This window comes from Citrus clementina, unplaced genomic scaffold (assembly GCF_000493195.1).
Source record: "Citrus clementina cultivar Clemenules unplaced genomic scaffold, Citrus_clementina_v1.0 scaffold_9, whole genome shotgun sequence".
Lineage (NCBI taxonomy): Eukaryota > Viridiplantae > Streptophyta > Magnoliopsida > Sapindales > Rutaceae > Citrus > Citrus x clementina.
In genome coordinates this window covers 1,183,759-1,204,825 of record NW_006261964.1, presented here as the reverse complement: position 1 = coordinate 1,204,825, position 21,067 = coordinate 1,183,759, and the positions used below count along the sequence as shown (strand labels likewise).

Genomic DNA, 21,067 nt, shown 5'->3' with positions numbered 1-21,067 from the left:
CATGACCCATCATTCACCTCTTCTAATATATATAACTACAAATTAATTAAATCAATACACAAATATATCCTTGGAAATTCCTTCAAATTTAGTAAGGCTTGTCTTAATTCTTATGTTGAACATCAATCAAATAGTTAATACTTTTGTGTCAATTTTCAAATAACCTACTATAAAATTAAGTCAAAGTTCAATATTCGAACCCGCCCCCATCTAAGGAGAAGATATGATGCAGAAAATTAACGCCACAATCCTCCACCTGATCTCTCCCAATTCAATGTAAATATGGCAACTGCATAGTTGATTGCTTGATAGGTTCCGTTTAAACCAATGAAATTAAAGATAAAAGTACCTGATTCACTCATTTCCTTTTGTGGCAGTTATTAGGACGATGATTAAGAGGCTTGATTAATTAGCTTGAATGGTGGAGAGAGTAATGAGGTCTGACAAGTGACAAAAGTAAACTGAGAGTTTGAACTAAGTGATTTTTTTTTATAAAAAAATCTTTTGCCGCGCTTTAACTGGCGAATGAAAATTGATTTTTTTTTTATTTAAAAATATTGTATTTAGTGATGTACTCATAATTTATTTATGGATAAATTTATAAACACCTATGTATGTTTTAATTTTCACCAATTTCATATTACTTTGAGTTAACAAAAAATATTACAAAATTAAAAATAATTTGTAACAACATGCAACTTATGGACGTTGTTATTTACATAATTATTTCTACACCATATGCATTCTATACTATTCTTCATCTTTGTAGTCAGTGGGTCGTGGGTTTTCGGCTCTGGCAAATGTTTGTGGTTGTTCCTTTTTTTTCTTTTTTTTTTTTATTTTCATATCAGTTTTAGCCACTGATTTTGCATGCTTTGGCTGATTTGTGCATGTATTGAAAACTGGGTTAGGGTTTGATGTTAGATTTGGTGGCAATGGCAGCAAAATTAAATTAATGTTAATGAGTTGAGTCACGTTTTTCAGATATTTATTTATTCAATTTAAAATTCCATGTAGCAAGATAATAAATGCATCAATGAAAGTAAAGTTAGTAAATTTTACATTTTACAACTAAATTAGTTGTAAAAAGTAATAAAAGATGGTTTTGGTGTCTCTTGTCAAAAACTTGAGAATTTTCACTGTCAATTCTTCTAGTAGAACAAGTGTTTCCAACCATTTCATAAGGAAATTCAATGTGAATAGGCCAAGTCATCTCATAAGAGAAATCGAGTCCTCATGAATGTGATAGTTCAAATGATTCTATTGGTAATTATTTTCCCAAATTTTATGGGTATACCTGTCCTTTTTCCAATATATATATAATTTTTCAATAAGGATTTATTCAAGGAGGGCTACAATATATTGAAATAAGTGTTTTCTTTATCTTGTAACTTGTCTCTTAAGATATTAAAGTAACGGAACCTTTAATATAGTTATGGTAAAATTTTATTATCATGATGATATCTGCCATTTAATTAGCAACATAAATAATATTCTTCATTAATTATAAAGGACTCGGTTCCCTTAGTGTGTAGAGTTTGATTAACAAAAATATTCACGAAGAAAGAAAGCATAATGAATCAAATAGATATACGTACACACACACACACAATTTTATATCCATTGACGGAATAACTTAATGAACTCATAGAAGCACAATAGTTTTATTTATTAACAACAAAGTACATAAGCACAAACTGATGTTCACATTATTGACAGATAATAACATTCTCCATCCTTTTATTTAATTACACATAACACGAAAGTGTAATATTATAACACTTAACCAGCATAATCAGGGTTTCTCCTGTATTGAGGAACAACGAGAAGATTAAGATCTTTGTCATTTATTTTCTCGTCATCAACAATACTAAATATTACAAAAAAGTATTAAACACTCCGTCCATTCGTTCTTACCTGAAAATTTCATTATAGAAAACTTATTCACAAATGGATGTATTGTAAAATAAGATTATAAATGATATTCAACTGAACGTGGGCTAAAAGCTAACCTGTGCAAGAAGTTTCCATATTCTTCAGATCAGAAACAATCTCTGCTAGCTTCTGGACAACCGTGATCAAAAGTGAGTAGGTGAGCTTGATTGAGTTCCTATTTCTGGTTTCATCGGATATATATAGATCAAGTGGGTGCATGAGTTTGAGGCAGCCAAAATTAGTGTTTGGAACAGATGGCAGATCTACAGCTGAAGTTTAAAATTTGGCATGTCCCACACTCTTAGCGACTAAATTGAGTAGAATTTATCCATCAAAGACGTGGTAGGAGTTGATTCTTGCTTATCAGTTTTATTGTGCTTTCAAAATTTTGGAATGATTATCTGCATCTTTTAGCTAAAATATGGCTTTCGAAAGAAGGGAAACAAAAAGAAAAGATAAGAAAAAAGATTATGTTAGAATACAGTAAATTAACATTTTTTTCCCTTTTTTATCAATGTCTCCAAGATCATTGTAAGGTTATTATTATTGTTGTAAAAGTAAAGAAAAATTAAGAACAATAGTGTAACATATTTAACAACAGAAATATTTTGAAGCATTTTTCAAAATATATAAGCTGATTAAATGGACTCATAAACCTAAAATATAAGGACAAATAAAACGGAAGCTTGATGACCAAAATTTGAAGATAATGGGGGTTGTCGTCATTTAACCAAATGTTCTAGTTAAGCTTGTCAAGTCTGAGAGTTTGACCTAAGTAATTTTTTTTTCTTTTACCGCGCTTTACTTGGTGAATAAAAATTAGATTTTATTTGGGAGGGGTAAAGAGCCTTAACTGTGACTACACTCCGAATCCGGATTAGTCGAGGCCCAATGCGGTTACGGGACACCGAATGTTTTACACCCAAAAAAAAAATTGGATTTTCATTTTTTATTATTTTATTATTTAAAAATATTGATTTAATGATATACTCACAAAATTTTATTTGTTATATATGTTTATGGATAAACTTATGAACACCTATATATGTTTTAATTTTCACCAATTTCATATTACACTGAGTTAACAAAAAAATTACAAAATTGAAAAAAGAATTTAACAACATGCAACTTATAGACGTTGTTATTTACATAATTAATTAGTTCTGCAACAGATGCATTTGAATGTTGTCATCATAAACAACTAAAGATAACGTGCAAAGTCTATATGTTGCTGTCATTACACACTCTTCAACAGCAGCTGCCAGCAAGGTTGTCGTAAAGTGTTACAGAAAAATAAAGATCGCCCATGGCGGTGGGATAACATAAACAACCCCCCCCCCCCCCCCGGCCCCCCGCGGGGCCGCGGAAAAGCGGTAACATAACCTCAAAACTACTTTATACAGCTTTATGACTTTTATATCACAAGAAAACAACATTGATCATAGTTTTCTTTTTGGCTTCTGATTTGGGACAGCTATGTACCAAAGGAAATCTCATCATCTTACTTGTTAATCCTACATAAGTGAAGATGATATAAGATTCCCATCAATAATGATTCCCCTTGGTTGCTGTCCCAAATCAATATTTGTTCTCTTTTTGATATGATCAAATTTGTCGGACGGAAGATGCTGAGAATCCCTATTTTGAAATGAGAGCTAAAATGACTAGGATATGTTGTTCGGTGTAGCTGTAAGAAGATGAAGATGGTGATGATGTATTTCTGGTCTTTGGCTTCGTTGGTTGAAACGGCTAGGGTTTCTGAGAGATGAAAAAGTGATTTTTTTTTTTTGTTGGGAGTCTTATCAAACCATATTTATAACCTTGTTTATTTAAGTGTTACTTAACAATATGAGAAATTTCAATATTATGAAATGGAAAAAGTGCGCTTTGTAGAACACAACGAGCCTTATATTGGAGCTTAAATTATGGTGAACAAAGCCAGCTGAGTAGATTCAATTGATAATCCTAGAGTACATATCAATACTTCCAAGTCTATCTTAGCTCATCGTATGCACTTCACCTTGTCTTCCTAATAAACGTCGGTCGTATATTCTTTGTTTTTGTTTCTAGTTTTTTGTTGTTGTAACAGTTTTTCGTTGTTGTAATATTGTCATTTGGCGCAGCTCAAATCCAGAAACTTTATTGTGTTGTAGTGTTGTGTTGTTGTAGTATTTTTTTTTTTTAAAGGTCCGTTTTGATTGTGGTTTCACTTTACAAATCTGAGTTAGGTAGCCAGACCTATAAAATTTTCTCGAATACCTCATGAGACCTAATGTATTAAACTGCTTTTCATTTAGAACATAAAGGAATAATTTAGAGTGAGTAGGACTCAAATTTTAGGTTCTCATTCTATCGCCCGTTCTTGTGACAGAGTAGTAGTGACTACCTAGGCCTTTGATAATCAAAGGTTTACTTTCTTTTCAAAAGAAGAAGAAGAAGAATAAGAAACGAAAAGAAAAGAAAAAAATAAGAGCTTGGGTCGCCTTGGCGCAGAAAGATGGAAAATGCATGCATGCATGAACATCTCAAATCATCGAATCGTTTTTTTTTTATATTAATCACGAGGTATTTTGGGGAGGGCCCCAACTGTGGGAGGCACCTTTAAACCCGTACCACAACCCAGACTAGAAGTCCCCGCTCGAACCGGGAGGCACAGATTCTCCCAACAAAGGCGACTTCCCTGCGACTCGAACTGGGGAGCAAACATAGTCAAGCCACTTAAAGGGACTCCATTGCCAGTGGAGCCAACACTTTGTTGGTAAATCATCGAATCTTTGTTGGAACATGTCACCGAGTTACTTATACTTGGTCCAGTCCAGACCCAACCCTACGCTGTGCTATAATATATTATTAATAAAACCAACAAAGTGTTGGCTCCACTGACAATGGAGTCCCCTTAAGTGGCTTGACTGAGTTTGCTCCCCAGTTCGAGTCGCAGGGAAGTCGCCTTTGTTGGGAGAACCTATGCCTCCCGGTTCGAGCGGGGACTTCTAGTCTAGGTTGTGGTACGGGCTTAAAGGTGCCTCCCACAGTTGGGGCCCTCCCCAAGATACCTCGTGATTAATATAAAAAAAAAATATTATTAATTGTTTGGATTTAGACTCCTTAAGCTTATTTATACCTGGTCCCCAGTAGATATCGTATTTATATACTTCAATAAATAAGTAAAAACAGTAAAGTTTAGAAATTGAAACTGCAAACATGTACGTATAAATTGATCATACACGATCGATATTTATCTTATATGTGTCCAGCAGATTGGACATTTATTTAGCGAACACACTACATACGTACGTTTATTTACATTCAGCTTCAAAAGCTTATTTACATACAATGACACGAGCCTTATTTAATTAGCTAGCTAGAAATTTCGCAATTGGCAAAGCCAATGCATATGATGATTAATTTAGGCGTAGAGATTGGGGTTAGCCAAGAGATAGGCGTCGAAAAGCTTGAATAATCCCAATCCTTGTTCCTCGGATTCCTTTATGTACCCTTCATTGACCAGTTTATCATCATTAACATGGATCTCCGCAACAAACTTGAAGATGCTTCCTCCATTGCCAGAATCCACGATCTTAATATCGTACACACTTTTCTCAGCCAATTTCAAAATCCCATCTCCTTCATACGTAGTGTACTTGCCTGTTAAATTGGCCTTGTCAAGTGCATCGATTCTTTGCTTCGTCTGGTGGTAATCGCCACCTGTCAATCCCAATACTAATTCAATCTTCTTTAATTACATTTTTAATTAAGTTTGTGAGATTTTGGATTTGAAAATTAAACAGAACGAGCATGATGCATGTAGCAATTAATAAAGCTATGTATACTACTTACCACCAGCAAACTTCAACAGCTTGACAGTGCCAACACCTCCATCTCCTTGAAGAATATCGATGCTCTTAATTGTTTGAGGCGCTATCTTCGGCAGCAAATTGTGGGAGTCATTTAAAGCCTTGAACAATCTTGATGGTGCAACAGCGGATGGCACCTCTTTCTCAACGCGAAGGACACCCATGTTAAATATGAGTTTTGCTGCGGTAGCGATAGCTTTTGTGTTTGTTGTGAAGATGAAGAACTCCTCAAGGGTTTATATAGAGGGCTTGGAACTGAGTGGCATTCAAGACAATCAATAACGAATTTGACATCCACCTAAAAAATTTTATCTAACATGAGGATTCTAGCTTTAATCTTAAAAGGCCAATAGTAGGGCTCCAACTATTACCCTTTATATAGTATTTTATTTCTTTTATTTCTTCAGGTGTAGGTATCCAATTTTCAAGGACACAAGCTTTGTTACGTGCCTTTTCAATCCGGATACATCCAACATTCAGAATAAATTTTTTGAGTGACTTTCAACGGATAAATGACAAACTTATTATATTTAGAGTGTACTTTTATTGTGTTTTGGTTTGATACTCATCTTATCGGAATGAAAGAAAATTTTTTTATTTTTTTAATTAACAGTCCCGCAGCATAAGGATTGATTGTCACAATGAATATGTTCTGCTTCTGGGATATCAATCTCAGATTTCATCTCTTTGTAGACGCTGGGCTCGGAATTTATTTTAAATTGGGGCCACGAAGGCTGGGTTCTTTTTCTTTTTGGATTCTCGGGCTAAAACTATGAACCTAATGTCCAATATTACAATCATTGGGCCTTTGGTCCAGTGGTCAAGACCCTACACTCACAACTGTGGGGTTAGCGATTCGAGCCCCCGCGATGCATGTAAGGACTTATTTCCTTCCTTACTTATATTATATAATTAAGTAAAGATAGTCTTCTCCCTTTCAAAATGTGAGTGGAGTAGACATCTCTTAAATATTTGAGAGGATAAAATCTGGACAGTGCTATATAAGAATTAATGTAAACTAGTCCTAGTAATTGTCTGATTGTAAATATCAGTTGTAAATCTCATACAATATAAGTTGTAATCTGAGCATTAGTCTCATGTAATTCAAAAAAAAAAGTCCAATATTTACGATCATTTGCATGCAGATGAACATTCATGATTTTACTTTCGTAGCAATGCAAATATTGCATATTGTTCTTTATTTTCTTTTTGCTTCTTTTTTCTAGCTAAAATTTTCTACGCTTACTACTCACTTGAAGTATGTGAAGCACCAGACCTATTCATTTGTCGAGAAAAATTACAGAATTGAGGTCATGCAATATATAATACACGGCAAAATTTGTGAATGAGTGGGACTATTAGCACTCCTTCATAATTTTTGTAAATCCGCTCTCTTATCACAATTATATTAAAGGACAAAATAAATCAACCTATATTTTCTTTCTCCATAAGTTTGTTTCTCTGGCATTTACACCTATATAGTCATAATAACAATTTTTACAATTTTTTTCCTTTTTTTTTCTATCACAACACTTGGCTTTTTAATCCACGTGATTCTATTAAAAAGGATGTTTTAGAAGTTATATATATATATATATTGTGTAAGAAAATCATATTTGGAGATTTGGAGTAGAGAGGAAGAAACTAAAAAAATTAGAAAATGATGTTTTAGAAGTTAAAATAGCTCCTGATCGAAAATAGCTTTTAAAACCAACGAGCGCGTATATCAGCTGGTATAAAGTTGTTCTAACTTAATCAAGGTTCTTGATTTGAGGCTTGAGAATTTAGGTGCGTTAAATATTCGCTGCAAGAGCTTTGCCGCCTTGGTAGGCTTACCCAATTTGAATCTAGATTAATTAGAGATCAATGTAATTTTTGGATATCAAATTGTTAATATACCAAAAAAAAAGTTCTAAAAAAAAATTATAGGGGTGCTAATAGTCCCATTCTTTATAAAAATAATTATACTAATAGTTTAGTCTAGTATAATCCAATTCAAGTTAATTTTGGAAAAAAAATTGAGATTTATTATGAAGCTTTGTATTTATGTATCTTTATTTTTTTCCCACTAAACCACCATAGAATGATACATTTTTAAGCTACTTACATTGATTCAAGTTTCAAAAGTATGGTGCGACTCTTTTTTTTTCTTTTATATTTAATATGAAATTTAGTTTTTGTGTATCTACAATTTTTTATCCTCCGTAAATTAACATTGAATGATATAATTTAATATCGAGGGCATAAGTTCTAGCTATAAAGTATGTAAAGACTCTATTCCCCTTTCATTCCCAATATTTATATATAAATTATTGTTATTATTAACGAAAACTAAAACTAAAACTAAAACCCTAGATCCTGAAATTGAAACCTTTACCATTCATATCACTGTTCACTTTTATTAAAAGCAATAAAATTAACGGTCATTTATATATTGACCATACACATTTATTAACAAACAGGTAACATTCAAGCTTCAACTAAACATAATTATTAGAAGAACCAAAGATGAGCCGAAACAAGTAAAACAACAAATTAGAAGCTCACAGTGAGACAACCCTTTATTCAATTAGCAAACACATTCAGAAATCGAAAACGCCAATCATGATGCGATTTAGGCATAGAGATCAGGATTAGCCAAGAGATGTGCTTCCACAATGTTGTACAATGCAGTTGCTTTCTCTTCGGCGTCCTTCATCAGCTCTTCTTTGAGCTCTTGATCACCCTTTATATGGCACTCAGCAGCAACCTTGCAAATGCTTCCACCATTTCCAGAAGCCTCGAACTTAACATCGTACACTGCTTTCTCAAAGATTGCAGCTGCTCCCTCACCTTCATAGACAGTATACTTGCATGTAAGATTGTCCTTGTCAAGTGCATCAATTCTTTGCTTCGAATGCTTGAAATCACCACCTGTGAATTACATTGAATCTTCGTTAGCTTATCTATGTTACGCTTTACGAACAACATGCACGATGTAATGATTAATGAGAAAAATGACCAAGCCTTTTCTTTCCCCCCCTCGAAATTAATCAGTTCTTTGTCATGAACCACTCTGACATTATAAAGTTAAATAATTTGATATATCTACTTTTGAAATAGTAAAATCTGACCATTGTAAAAATAAAAAATAAAAAAAAAATCATCACTAATTATGAAGTTAAAAAGTTGACGGATAATGAAATATTATTAATGTCAGGTGCGATTAATTTGAATCGTGGTACAAAGGGGAATCTTGGACTTGGAAAATTAACAAGCAGAAACAAGACTTACCATCAGCAAAGTTCCATAGTTTGATAGTGCCCACGCCTCCATCTCCTTGAAGAATATCGATGCTCTTGAATGCTTGTGGGGCTATCTTTGGTAAAAGATTGTGAGAGTCAACGAAAGCCTTGAACATTCTTGAAGGAGCAACAGCAGCTGGAGCCTCTTTCTCAAAGCGAATGACACCCATGTTAAGTAGCTTAAAAAGAGAAAGAGAAATGCACACACTACAAGAAGTTAAAATGATGAATGAATTTGCTTCAAATGCAGATGATTTTTGAGTTTGTGTTGAGACTGACGAACAACTCAAGGGTTTATATAGACATGGAAGTGAGGGAGATAACTTGGTTGAATTCAAAGCGTGCATATTCCATGAAGGTGTTCTGTCTACTGTGGCACCGCCCATTACCAAAAATATTTATAAATAATTTGCTTTCTAGAAAACCAGATTAAATAGCCAATAGCAAATAGCTAAGCTCCAATACAGTTGCTAGTCTTTGTTGTAATTGTTTAAATATAATACTCGATAAATTTTCAATAAAACACCCATATGCTTTATATTGTGCAATAAATTAATCCACATGGTTAATAAATGCCAATAAATTAAGCAAGCAGCTGCACCCAAACTTTTAATACTGAATTTCTAATATTTGTTTACTTGTACAGTTGAAAGTTTTAGGTAAAACAGACAGAAAATCCACTGATTACTATTACTATTCCGCATGTTCACAACTTGCATGTCAATCTGCGAGCTGCATATGCATTGATTTTTATGGTAATTTTATTCTGTTTCTAGAAGATTGGGCAATGAGTTTTGGGCACACAGGGCTCTGTATTTTTCCTAAAAAATGGGCTGGACAATGTGGATTTCTATTTCGTTTTCGGCCATCTACAAAACCATATCCAGTATTTGTGCCATTTATTGCTGGAACTAAGTAGCTAATTCAATCGAAAATCATGTCCCAACACTTCTTTTTTTACATACCATGTCCTAACACTTGAGTGTATGTATTAGCTCATTGTAAAAAATCATTACTGAAAATATTTCACTTCGCGCACTCTATTCATGATCGAATTCTATCATTTCACTTCGAAACTGAAGCATTTGTTTAAAATTATGATAATGGGTAGTTGTTAAAGTCGGTTTGAAAATGCCAAGCAAAGGTCACTGTTATATCTAAAGAACTGTTGGTCTTTTTTTTTTTTTGGTTTTGACCACGAGGTATCTTGGGGAGGGTCTCAACTGTGGGAGGCACTTTTAAGCCCGTACCACAACCCATACTAGAAGTCCCTGCTCGAACCGAGAGGCACAGGTTCTCCCAACAAAGGCAACTTCCCTGAAACTCGAACTGGGGAGCAAACCCAGTCAAGCCACTTAAGGGGACTCCATTGCCAGTGGAGCCAACACTTTGTTGGTACTGTTTGTCTTTTATTACCTTTAAACATCATGCTTTTGCTTGAAAGGGATATTTTTGAATGTGCCTTATACTAGAGATCAGCGGGCATAACAATTTGAGGAAACAAAGAAAAATGAAGGTTAAAAAAATTTACCTGAAAAGTGATTGTAGTGAGCAAGGAAATGAGTCCCCATATCTTCAAAATCGAACCGATATTTAGTCAATTCATCAATTGCAAAATGACAGAGCAGGGTCCCCAATAATGCAAGGCATGACGCATCCGTTAGTAATAAGAGAAAGCAGATGGCCTTCACACATACCAGCCAAAAGTTTTGCAGGTGTATCATCAACTTACCATAGGTGACCTTGAGCTTGAACAAATTAAAAGCTTCTTGCTCCGAAAAATAATTGACCTTTTAACATTTGTCAATGCTTATGCTTCTGCTTCTGCACGCTCTCTCAAATACGGTAATCAAAACTATCTTTGATCCACTGTGAAGAGGCACGCCAACTTCTAATGACGATATTGATGTCCGTAAATCATCCAACAAGAAGGCAAACTTCTTGTTTACCGATATTTTGTCAATTCATCAATTGTATGATGCCAATATCAGGGTCGCCTATATTACAAGGCATGGCGCATCCGACAGTAATAAGAGTATGGTAATAAGAGAAAGGGAATGGCCTTCAGAGACGCTAGACACAAGTTTTGCAAGTACATAAGAATGAGAGTTCAGTTTAGCGTAGGTGAACTTGAGCTAGGACAGATTAAATGGTTCTTGTTCTGAAAAAATAATTGACTTTTTAACATTTGTCAAAGCTCATGCTTCTGCACGCTCTCTCAAATATGGTGGTCAAAACTATCTTCGATCTACTGTGAAGACGCACACCAACTTCGAATAACGATATTGTTGTTCGTAAATCATCCAACAAGAAGGCAAACATCTTGTTGTATAATTTTCTGAATATTTCAAATGCTCTGCCATTCTTATCCTTGTTGCTCCACGAAGAATTTGAAATCCGTAATCCAGACTCCAAAAGTCTTAACCAAAATTACCCTGTCAAAGTTGAGGTTGAGGTTTGGTTGGCTGAAATTTTTATTAAGTAGGTTTAACAAAGTGCTCTTCCCAATCACTCTAACTCCATACAAGCTAAAGATTCTCACATCATCATCTTCAATATAGCTCCAAACTTCATTTAGTCTAAAGCTAATGCCCACTGACTTCTTACAGTATCTCGTCCACAGTAAAAAGGGACTTCAATCAGTAGCTCCATTAAATTTTACTTGTGCTAGAAACTCAATGGCAGCATTTGTCATCTCAAAAATTTTCTTACCATAATTGTAGTTGAAATAACAATTCTTGGAACAATTATTATACGTACATAACTAGTCTTTCTTGTCTTCACCTTTCTGCAAAATGGATTCAACTTCCTGTGACTCTCGACGTGCTCTCTCCAACCACTCTTCCATATGCTTTCTAGGCGAGTACCTTCTTTCGCATGCTCAACTCTCCCTATAACATTGTTATTAAGGCCATCGAGACTTTGTTTGCATCTCTCAATTTGTTTAAGTTAACTTCAAGACGATGGATGTAAATGGTCTGTTCGACCATGCAACACAATATTTTACCAAGAAGAGTGATGACTAGGGTCACACAATCCATGATTTTAAAAAAATTACGAAAAACACAATGGTTACTAGGTCAGCTATCAAATGGTATTAGGGGTGGGCAGATTCAAGTTCGGGTCAATTTGATTGGGTTTCAAGTTGTTCGAGTTGGGAAAAAAGTTATTTGAACTTGTAATCTGATTTGGTCTGATTCAAACTCTATTTGGATCAGATTGGATAAAAATTCTAGGTTGAGTTCGGATTGGATTAAGTTATAATTATTTGTGGATCAAGTCGGATCAGATCAAAGAGTGAGCACCTAAGAATAACATATAAGGTTCATGTTATCATGTAAAACAAAAGAAGAGTTTTCTTATATCAATTTATGGATATAATCAAAAGTTTATGAGGCAATACTTATTTATTACCCAAGAAAAAAAAATATGGATATAATGCACATATGAGTGGGATGAATATTGTTCCTCTAGAAGGATATAAACAAAATTGAATTTTTTTTCATAATAAAAAAATACTACAAATTATTAATTTCATTGATTTCAACGGATAAATTTATAAAATGCTGGTGACAAAACAACATGCCAATCATTTAGGCCGCCTTCATTTTTTAAAAATAAATTTGGATTTAGTACTAATCATTTTTAATGATCTTCGGTTGCACGTACATTTATAATAATATACGTTTAAATTTTAATTATTTATATATCCTGAACAAATAACCACGACATAAAAATTACATCAACATTGAATGGCTGTCCCTTAGAATGAATATCCATTTAAATAAATATAAAACATATCTCCACAATTACTCAACTATTATAATGTGTATAATTAAAAATCCTGCAGCACACGAATTGGTTTCATAAGATCATATCATGTACTTCTAGAAGAAAATTCTCAGATTTTATCTTTGGGCATGCTGGGCTCTGAAATTTTTGTAAAATCGGGCCACAAACTGGGGTTTCTTCTTCTTGGGCTTTGGGCTTAGAACTGTAAATCTATATCGACTGCAGATTCATGATTTTCCTATTGCTTATATTTTCTAGCAAAATGCAAAAATTTTCTATGCATGCTGTATAGTCACTTCAGGTATGTGGAGCACCAAATGAAATAATGGATTATTCAATATTAAAACTTTAATTATTATGAAGACATGGTGACAGAAGAAGTTTCCAATATTAAAATGAATTTAAGAATATCCCATTTTGGGTCATATCAAAAAGATCTTAAACTCAGATCCCATCAGCATTTTAAGATAATTACAACTCTATAGTCAATAATAATAATAATAATAATAATATCTAAATTAGCAAAATGATTAGTTCAAGAAACTGAAAAAAAAAACAAAAAAATAAAAAATAAAGCCAAGAAATTTCTCGAATAAAATACATTGATGATCTCATCATTCTGGATTCTTCTCGCGCCTCTTGAGTATATCCCACAGTTGCCTACTCTTTTCGAGTTTCAAACTAATAAATATCTTCTTCAGAAGAATCTGAATTTCCATTATTTTTCTCGTCCCACACAATTACACAAAACGCTTCACTTCATCACATCGCTGGCCACATCTGCATAATACAAATCACTATTTAAAAAATTTAATCGCGATTATAAAAATAATTATTATAATTAACGACAGCGAAAACTAAAACCCTAGATCTTGAAAGTCGAAACCTTTACTCTTCACATCACTGTTCACTTTTATTGAAAACCTTCGTTTCAGTTTCTTTCGATTGGGAACTCAAAAAACTGCGTCGTTTCGTTTTAATTCTCCTTCCGATTGCGATAATGTCCGGTTCGAGAACGGTTCCGATCGGCCGCGGAGGGCGCGGGGAGAACCGGTTTTACAATCCGCCGCACGTGCGGAAGCAGCAGTTGTTGCGGCGGCAACAGGAGGAAGAGGAGGAGAAACAAAGAGTGCAGGAGGAGCGCGAGCGGCTGAGGTTGGAGAAGTTGAGTTGTTCGGAGAAGAGAACAACGGAGAGCGATGAATGTGAATCGATTTCGAATTCGTTTGGTGAATCGACGAATTTGGATAGGTTCTTGGAGTACACGACTCCTGTGGTGCCCTCTCAGTATCCTCCTAAGGTGATTGTCACAAAAAAAAAAAAAAAAAATCACTTTTTGTCATTTTTTTAAAAATCAATTTTGATGAAATTATCGAAATTATTACTATGCTTTATTAATGAGTTTTGAAAGCTGTTAATTTTTGTCTCTTATTGCAATTTCTATTAGTTTTATTAATTGAGATGATGAAAATTTAGAATTTTTATGAATTTTGAGGGGGTTGGAATGCAGTCTTTAGTATATTTATGTCTATTGGAGTTGACTTCCATGTAATTTTGGTTTTTAGGGATTTGTTGTGGTGGTGGTTCTTTGTTATTCCGTTAGAAAATGTTGATATGTTTGGAGCTGAATGAAAATTTTAGTCTTTAAATTTTGGTTTATTAGGTTGCTTGGAAGGGAATTAGTGAATAACTCATAGTTCATTAAGAGAGAAATTAGGGAAGCAATATATGGTTGAAAAAGAAAGGGTAGAAGAGAGGCTGTTTTGCCTGTTTGGTTGGTTGGAAACAATGACACTAAAGGTAATGGGGGATGCACAAGCCAAATGCTTACGGTGGTGAATGGAATAGAGTATAGGGACCCAAAAAAAAAACAATAAAGCTTATTGATGGGGAGATATAATTTATGATTTTACGTTCTTTTATGTAAAAGTAAATGAATGTGGATATGTGTATGGTAACTTCAGCACATATTGTCTGATTTAGATATAAATGTCTCTTGCTTTTGTTGTTAGGGGATGTCAATTAGTGAAAGAGCTGTATTTCCTTGAACGTTTATCATAGCAACCAAAAGGACAAGAAGAATGGAGCTTTGTCTTTGTCCTTTCCTTCACTTTTCTTTTTCCTTTCTACTAGCAAGCATGCTGATGATACAGTTATCTTGATTGTTTGAGAGTATTTATGAATCAATATTAATTATGCACGTTTCTCTTGTGCTTTAATCAGGACCAAAAAAAGTAAATAAAAAATTCTCCACAATGCAATCTTTTCTTGTTGGAATGTATTTATGTGGCATTTGTTCAATATTTCTCGGTTTCTCTGTTCTCCTTTTCTTTACTTCTTCCTTTTTTGTTACATTGTGGAATTTGTTATAGACAAGTGTGAGGAGATGGAGAAGCCAGGAAACAGAATTTCAGCCGTACTTTGTGCTTGGGGATTTGTGGGAATCATTTAAGGAATGGAGTGCTTATGGAGCTGGTGTCCCCCTTTTGTTGGATGGGAACGAGTCTGTCAAGCAGTATTATGTACCATACTTGTCTGGCATTCAGCTGTACATAGACCCATCGAGACCTTCCTCAAGGTTGAGGTGAGACATTGTCCCAGAATTCTCATTTATAACAGTTTTCTTTTTTAGTTACTGGGTTTTGCTGCCAAATGTTCTTATTTTGATATGCTTTTGATAAAACTTGGCTATATCCTTAACTCTATTGCTGGCATCTTGTAATTTTGTATTAGTCTGCGAAGAGCAGAAAGGGAATTTCTTGTGTATTTCGTTTAGCCATTGAAGCAGTCCATTCCTTTTCTGTTGGAAATGCTGGATGAGCATTCAAGCTTAGGTTAGATAGTTGTATGGTTCTTGATGATGTGGAGGTAATTTCTAGCATCAGGTTAGATAGTTGTATGGTTCTTGATGATGTGGAGGTAATTTCTAGCATCAGATTATAACGAACTCATAAATGCAGCAAGTGCTGAAGTATTACATGGATTACTCATCTTGTTAGAAACAACTAAGATGGTGCTGTTGTCATAATGTCCTGTCAGATTGTTTGTGTGGTCTATTATTTATTGACATTACTGTCATTGCCTTGGTGGGATCTGAAACTGTCATGCTTTGGCTAAAGGAATTTCATTCATTTCTTTGGACAGGAGGCCTGGTGAGGAGAGTGACGCTGAGTCATCCAGGGAGACAAGTAGTGATGGCAGCAGTGACACCGGGGCAGAGAGGCGAATCAATGCTTTTGTTCATGGGACGTGGAGTCAGCAGAACATTGCAGATGCAAATATTCAGAATTTCAGTGGGCTTTCGCTGAGGAATAAACCCTTTGTGGGTTCATCAAGTGAAGAAAGTGAGATTTGCAATCCCCCCGGCCAGCTTATATTTGAATACCTTGAGCATGATCCTCCATTTAGTCGTGAACCTTTGGCTGACAAGGCAAGTGCATTGTTCTTACGTAGAACAATATATTTAGTTTTCAGTATTTTTACCTTAATCATGAAAAAAGACTCAAAACCTTGGATCCAACCTACAGATTGGAATTCTCGCATCACGATTTCCAGAACTGAGAACATACAAGAGCTGCGATTTGCTACCTTCAAGCTGGATATCTGTAGCATGGTATGTTTTTTCCATGATATTTTTCTATGTGAAGTTAATTTTTTTCGTCTGAGTTCATATCCGCAATCTTAAAGAGTTTGTGTGCTATTCTTAATGTAGGTATCCTATATATAGAATACCCACGGGTCCAACATTACAGAACCTTGATGCCTGCTTTCTAACCTTTCATTCTCTTTCCACGCCATTTCAGAGTAAGTTGCTTTCTTGCATCATATAGGGATGTGTGTGTGTGTGTGCGCATGCGCGGTTTCTATTGTCCTCCCTGCCATAGGTAGTGACACTTGCAATCTTATCTGGGGCAGGTACAAGCTCTGAAGGGCTACACTTCCCTAATTTGACTGTTAGGGAGGTTCACAGTGCTGACATGTTGTATAAGCTACCGTTACCGACTTTCGGGCTTGCTTCATACAAGTTCAAAGTTTCTTTTTGGAACTGTAATGGAGTTTATGAGTGTCAGAAAGCTAATTCTCTGCTGCGAGCTGCAGACAACTGGCTTAAGCTTTTGCAAGTCAGTCATCCCGATTACAAGTTCTTTGTTTCTCACAACTCATATATGAGGTGAGGAAGTTTTCATTTTCCAACTCGAGATTTTATTTCATCGAGGGAATTGGCACCATCAATCTTGAAAGAGTAACCAGCTCCCTAGTGCATGTCTTTTGGTTTCAAATGTTGTGGAGTATCAGGACTTGCATATATTCACTTTGGTTCCTTCTTTATGTTAATGAATTTCCTCCCAAAAAAAAAAGAAAAAAGTTCCAATCTTGGTGTTCGTGGAAGTGCTTAGCAGAGGATTGATCTATTATTATGGGAGAAATGTGTTTCAGATGGATGCCTTACACATGGAAGTGATTGTCCAAGATATGGCTCGCTGATGATATAATTGGTGCTAGATTTTGTTCATGTGAATTGTTAGCTGGCTGATTTTGTGACCGGTTGCAGAGTTGCAACAGCCTGCTAATGAGTGTGTTAGATGATGATGATGAAAAGCTCAGTTATATGTGAATAGTTAGGTCCTCCTAAGTATTGTGTATACTCTTTATATTGACATCTTTTTAATTTAAAAAGCAATTTATAGACTTTGGCTTTCTTTAGTGCTTATGTGATGTTGAAGAGCTAATGTTACAGCACATCTCCAATTTTATGGTTTCTACATTGCATCCCAATGAAATGGCTTGTTTCAGACTCATCCAATTTTAGGCAATGCTAAGATAGTTCATGACATTAGTATGTTTGAAATTTCATTTCATGAAGTATTTTTGGAAGTTTCATTTAATTTGTGCACATTTTGGTGATTAAAAAATGATTACCTCTTTTCACAAATTTTATTTTTGCTAATAAACCATACTTACATTTCGTTGGTGCGACTGTTATGGAGAAAAATGGGAAAAAAGAGAAAAGAATTTGCTATATCAAGATGATGCCGTGTAGGTGTTAAACAAGAAAAAGGAAAGAGTGATCCAAAGTATGGTTAAAAAGTATGTGAATATGAGTATAATGATTGTTTTTGAAATCATTAGACAATACCCTTCCCCTCTAGAAACAGTGATAGGGATGAGATGAGATAGAAGTCTTTGGGGCCTGTTTGAACACACTTAGTTGTAATATTATCTTTTGAGACTTTAGTGATATCTTGAGTAAAATATAACATTTTGGTTGAGAATGTTGAACATTGGAATTTGTTGTATATTGAATTATTTTGGGAGTGTTTGTTATACATATTTTCATATTGAGAGTGTTATAGTTGAATTTTCGACAGAATCCTTACTAATAGAATTATTATCAATCCAGTTTGGAGGAGGTTAGATAGACTCCTCCTAGGGTTTGGGGCAGGTTGTTTCACAACATTTTTCATATATTTATTTATTTATTTTAAAATTTCACGTAGGAAGGTAGTAAGTGCATCATAAATACATAATAGTAAATTTTACATTTTTCATCGAAACTAATTGTAGAAAGTAATAGAAGAGGGTTTTAGTGTTTCTTATTAACTTGAGAGTTTTTGTGATTATTTTTATACATCATAGGGGTGCAGCCATCTTTAATCCAGTATATTGAAATATGTATTTTGTTTATTTTTTAACTTGTCCTTTATCATATTAAAGTAGGAGAACCCTTAATATAGTTATGGTAAGATTTTATAATCCTGATGATATACGCCATTTAATTAACAAATAACAAACATAAATAGTATTAGTACCATTAATTAATTATAAAGATTTTGGCCCCTTCAAGAAGAAAAAGAGCACAATTAATCAAATAGAGATATTTAAAATAATACAATTTTATATCTATTGCCAAAATAATTCAATCAACTCATACACACAATAATTTTATTTATTAACTAAGGACGACAAAATACATGTGCTAAAGAAAGCAGTTTTTTGTCTATCCCACAAGATCTTAGTAGTTGACTAAACCAACTTTGTATTCACATCATTGATGGATAATAACATTATCCATCCTTTTATTTAACTAAACATAATATAAAAGTATAATGCTGTAACACTTAACCAGTGTAGTCAGGGTACCTCCCGTATTGAGGGACAGTAAAAAGATCAAGATCATTGTTGTTTATTTTCTCATCATCAAACATACTAACTCCTATATTAACATGTGTACCCTCCGACCATTCTTTGTTACCTGAAAATTTGATAATAAAAACCTTATTCACAAACACATATATTAAAATTAGAATTATAAATGACATTCAATTGAACATGGCCTAAAAATTAACCTGTGTAAGGAGTTTCCATTTTCTTCAAAGCAGAAACGATCTCTGTTAGCTTCTGGAGAACCGTAATCAAAAGTGAGTAGGTGAGCTTGAGTGAGTCCTTATTTCTGGTTTCATGTGATATATAAAGATCCAGTGGGTGCATGGATGTGAGGCAGCCAATATTAGTGCTTGGTAAAGATAACAAATCTACGGCTGAAGTTTAAAATTTGGCATGTCCCACACTATTAAGGACTAAATCAAGTAGAATTTATCCATCAAAGACGTGGTTGGACACTTGGACTGGATTCTCGAAGTCTTGCGTATCAATTTTTATCGTGCGTTTAAAAGTTTGGAATGAGCATCTGTATCTTTTAGCTAAGAATAAATAAATGATAAGTAGAATTTAGCTATGAAGGAATTTACTTTTAAACGAAGAAAAACGAAAAGAAATGATAAGATAAGAATAAAGATTATCTTAGAATATAGTAAATTAACTTCTTTTTTTTTTTTTTTACTTTTCCAAATCATTGTCAGGATATTATTATTGTAAAAGTAAAGAAAAATTTAATAACAATTCTGTACATAATTAACAGCATAAGTATTCATTTCTCGTTGGACTATTTGGACCCATCAAATTTCTCTTTATACTTATTTTAAAAAATAACTTCATTATTAAGTAATTAAAAATCTCAAAATCTCAAAATCATTTTTCACTAATCTTCTTCTCTCTTACAATTGCATATGATCTCACTGCTCTCACATTTTGCAAATTAGACACTCAATTTCACTCTAATTTAAGTTCATTTTTTTTGTCTTTCTTATTATATCATGATTCCTATTTCATGCTTTCTATATAGGAGAATTTTTTTTATTTTTTTTAACTTTTGTATTTGATAAAAATTAATTTCTTGATATTCATTAACTTAATTTAATGTCCGATAAGAACTTGTTGATATCTATCTTTCAATAGTGGGTTTCGTTCCTCTTAGTTAGTAATACTAGTTATTTGCAGCTAAAATAATATAGTTGAATGAACTTATGAGAATATATGAAATTGAGAAGTAAGAGAGAAATGGTTAATTAAGTAATCTTTAAAACAATTATTTAAATAATAAAATTCTTGACTAAAAAGAAGGTATAGAGAGGAAATTAGTAGATATAGTCTCATCTTTTTTTCAAAATTTATGAATTGATTAAACAGATAATTAAACCCAAAATATAGAGACTAATTAAACGGAAGCTTGGTGGCCAAAGTCTCTAGATACCAGCAGTTGTAATCATTTTGGCCTACTTGTCTTCGCTATCTGAGTATAATTAGACTTGTTTAGGAATTAATCAAATGTTCTGGTTAAGGGTGTCAGGTCTGAACTACATTTAAAATTTTCTTACCATTTTCCTGAAATTAAGCTTGCTGTGTCCTCTTTTAACTATAGTTATTTCAAGTATATGTGGTTTAATAAATAAGTAAATGACTGATATTCCAGAAATTTATCATGAAAAATTTTGTCCATGTTGATGACGGGCAGCAAGGCTACCGGGCCTAGTAGACGAGTACAAAACGAGGAAGAAACTGAAAATTTTGAATTTAAATTAAATGTTTATTGAGGAAAAGAATGATTTTGGAATTAAATTCAGACTTGACGTTAAATGGCGGTGCTAAAAGGAAATTAGAGGGATGCCACTAGTCCTGCTTTTCTTTCTACTATGAACATAATAGTGTTTGTGTGATAAGTCTGAACTACATAATTTTGTTATAGAGATTACATTTAACCTATTTCAATTGTATTAATTTAAAAATTAATATAGGACGACATGGAAAATGTTATTAGCAAATTAATTAATATTAATCTCTCTATATTTATATTTTGAATTTCTA

At 33.7% G+C, this 21,067-nt stretch overlaps 3 protein-coding genes and 1 long non-coding RNA gene across 4 annotated transcripts; 1 reads left to right on the top strand and 3 right to left on the bottom strand.

Annotated features, from left to right (window-relative positions):
* Positions 1-5,341: 5,341 nt before the first annotated feature.
* Positions 5,342-5,959, bottom strand: LOC18033445 (major allergen Pru ar 1). The gene is made up of 2 exons (XM_006419397.2): positions 5,773-5,959; positions 5,342-5,640 (listed from the first exon to the last, which is right to left on the bottom strand). The coding sequence occupies exons 1-2, from the start codon at positions 5,951-5,953 to the stop codon at positions 5,342-5,344; spliced, it is 480 nt and encodes a 159-aa protein (XP_006419460.1). The 5' UTR covers positions 5,954-5,959.
* A 2,378-nt stretch (positions 5,960-8,337) lies between these two features.
* LOC18033467 (major allergen Pru ar 1) lies at positions 8,338-9,325 on the bottom strand. Its single transcript, XM_006419396.2, has 2 exons — positions 9,063-9,325; positions 8,338-8,702 (listed from the first exon to the last, which is right to left on the bottom strand). The coding sequence occupies exons 1-2, from the start codon at positions 9,241-9,243 to the stop codon at positions 8,404-8,406; spliced, it is 480 nt and encodes a 159-aa protein (XP_006419459.1). The 5' UTR covers positions 9,244-9,325; the 3' UTR covers positions 8,338-8,403.
* A 4,156-nt stretch (positions 9,326-13,481) lies between these two features.
* LOC18033474 lies at positions 13,482-17,574 on the top strand. Its single transcript, XM_006419393.2, has 6 exons — positions 13,482-14,165; positions 15,238-15,449; positions 16,010-16,295; positions 16,393-16,478; positions 16,578-16,669; positions 16,781-17,574. Exons 1-6 carry the CDS (start codon positions 13,866-13,868, stop codon positions 17,038-17,040), a joined length of 1,236 nt encoding a protein of 411 aa, XP_006419456.1. The 5' UTR covers positions 13,482-13,865; the 3' UTR covers positions 17,041-17,574.
* A 1,207-nt stretch (positions 17,575-18,781) lies between these two features.
* Positions 18,782-19,345, bottom strand: LOC112100398. The gene is made up of 2 exons (XR_002906764.1): positions 19,213-19,345; positions 18,782-19,118 (listed from the first exon to the last, which is right to left on the bottom strand). It is a non-coding gene; the product is annotated as an uncharacterized LOC112100398 (long non-coding RNA).
* Positions 19,346-21,067: the final 1,722 nt, after the last annotated feature.

What these genes read in the sequence shown, in the direction of transcription:
- LOC18033445 (XM_006419397.2), bottom strand. Translation starts at nt 5,953, where the DNA reads ATGGGTGTCCTTCGCGTTGAGAAAGAGGTGCCATCCGCTGTTGCACCA. An exon ending in GCTGTTGAAGTTTGCTGGTG is followed by an intron (nt 5,641 to 5,772) that starts GTAAGTAGTATA and finishes TGGGATTGACAG; the next exon opens with GTGGCGATTACCACCAGACG.
- LOC18033467 (XM_006419396.2), bottom strand. Translation starts at nt 9,243, where the DNA reads ATGGGTGTCATTCGCTTTGAGAAAGAGGCTCCAGCTGCTGTTGCTCCT. An exon ending in ACTATGGAACTTTGCTGATG is followed by an intron (nt 8,703 to 9,062) that starts GTAAGTCTTGTT and finishes TGTAATTCACAG; the next exon opens with GTGGTGATTTCAAGCATTCG.
- LOC18033474 (XM_006419393.2), top strand. Translation starts at nt 13,866, where the DNA reads ATGTCCGGTTCGAGAACGGTTCCGATCGGCCGCGGAGGGCGCGGGGAG. An exon ending in AGACCTTCCTCAAGGTTGAG is followed by an intron (nt 15,450 to 16,009) that starts GTGAGACATTGT and finishes TTCTTTGGACAG; the next exon opens with GAGGCCTGGTGAGGAGAGTG. An exon ending in GTGAACCTTTGGCTGACAAG is followed by an intron (nt 16,296 to 16,392) that starts GCAAGTGCATTG and finishes TCCAACCTACAG; the next exon opens with ATTGGAATTCTCGCATCACG.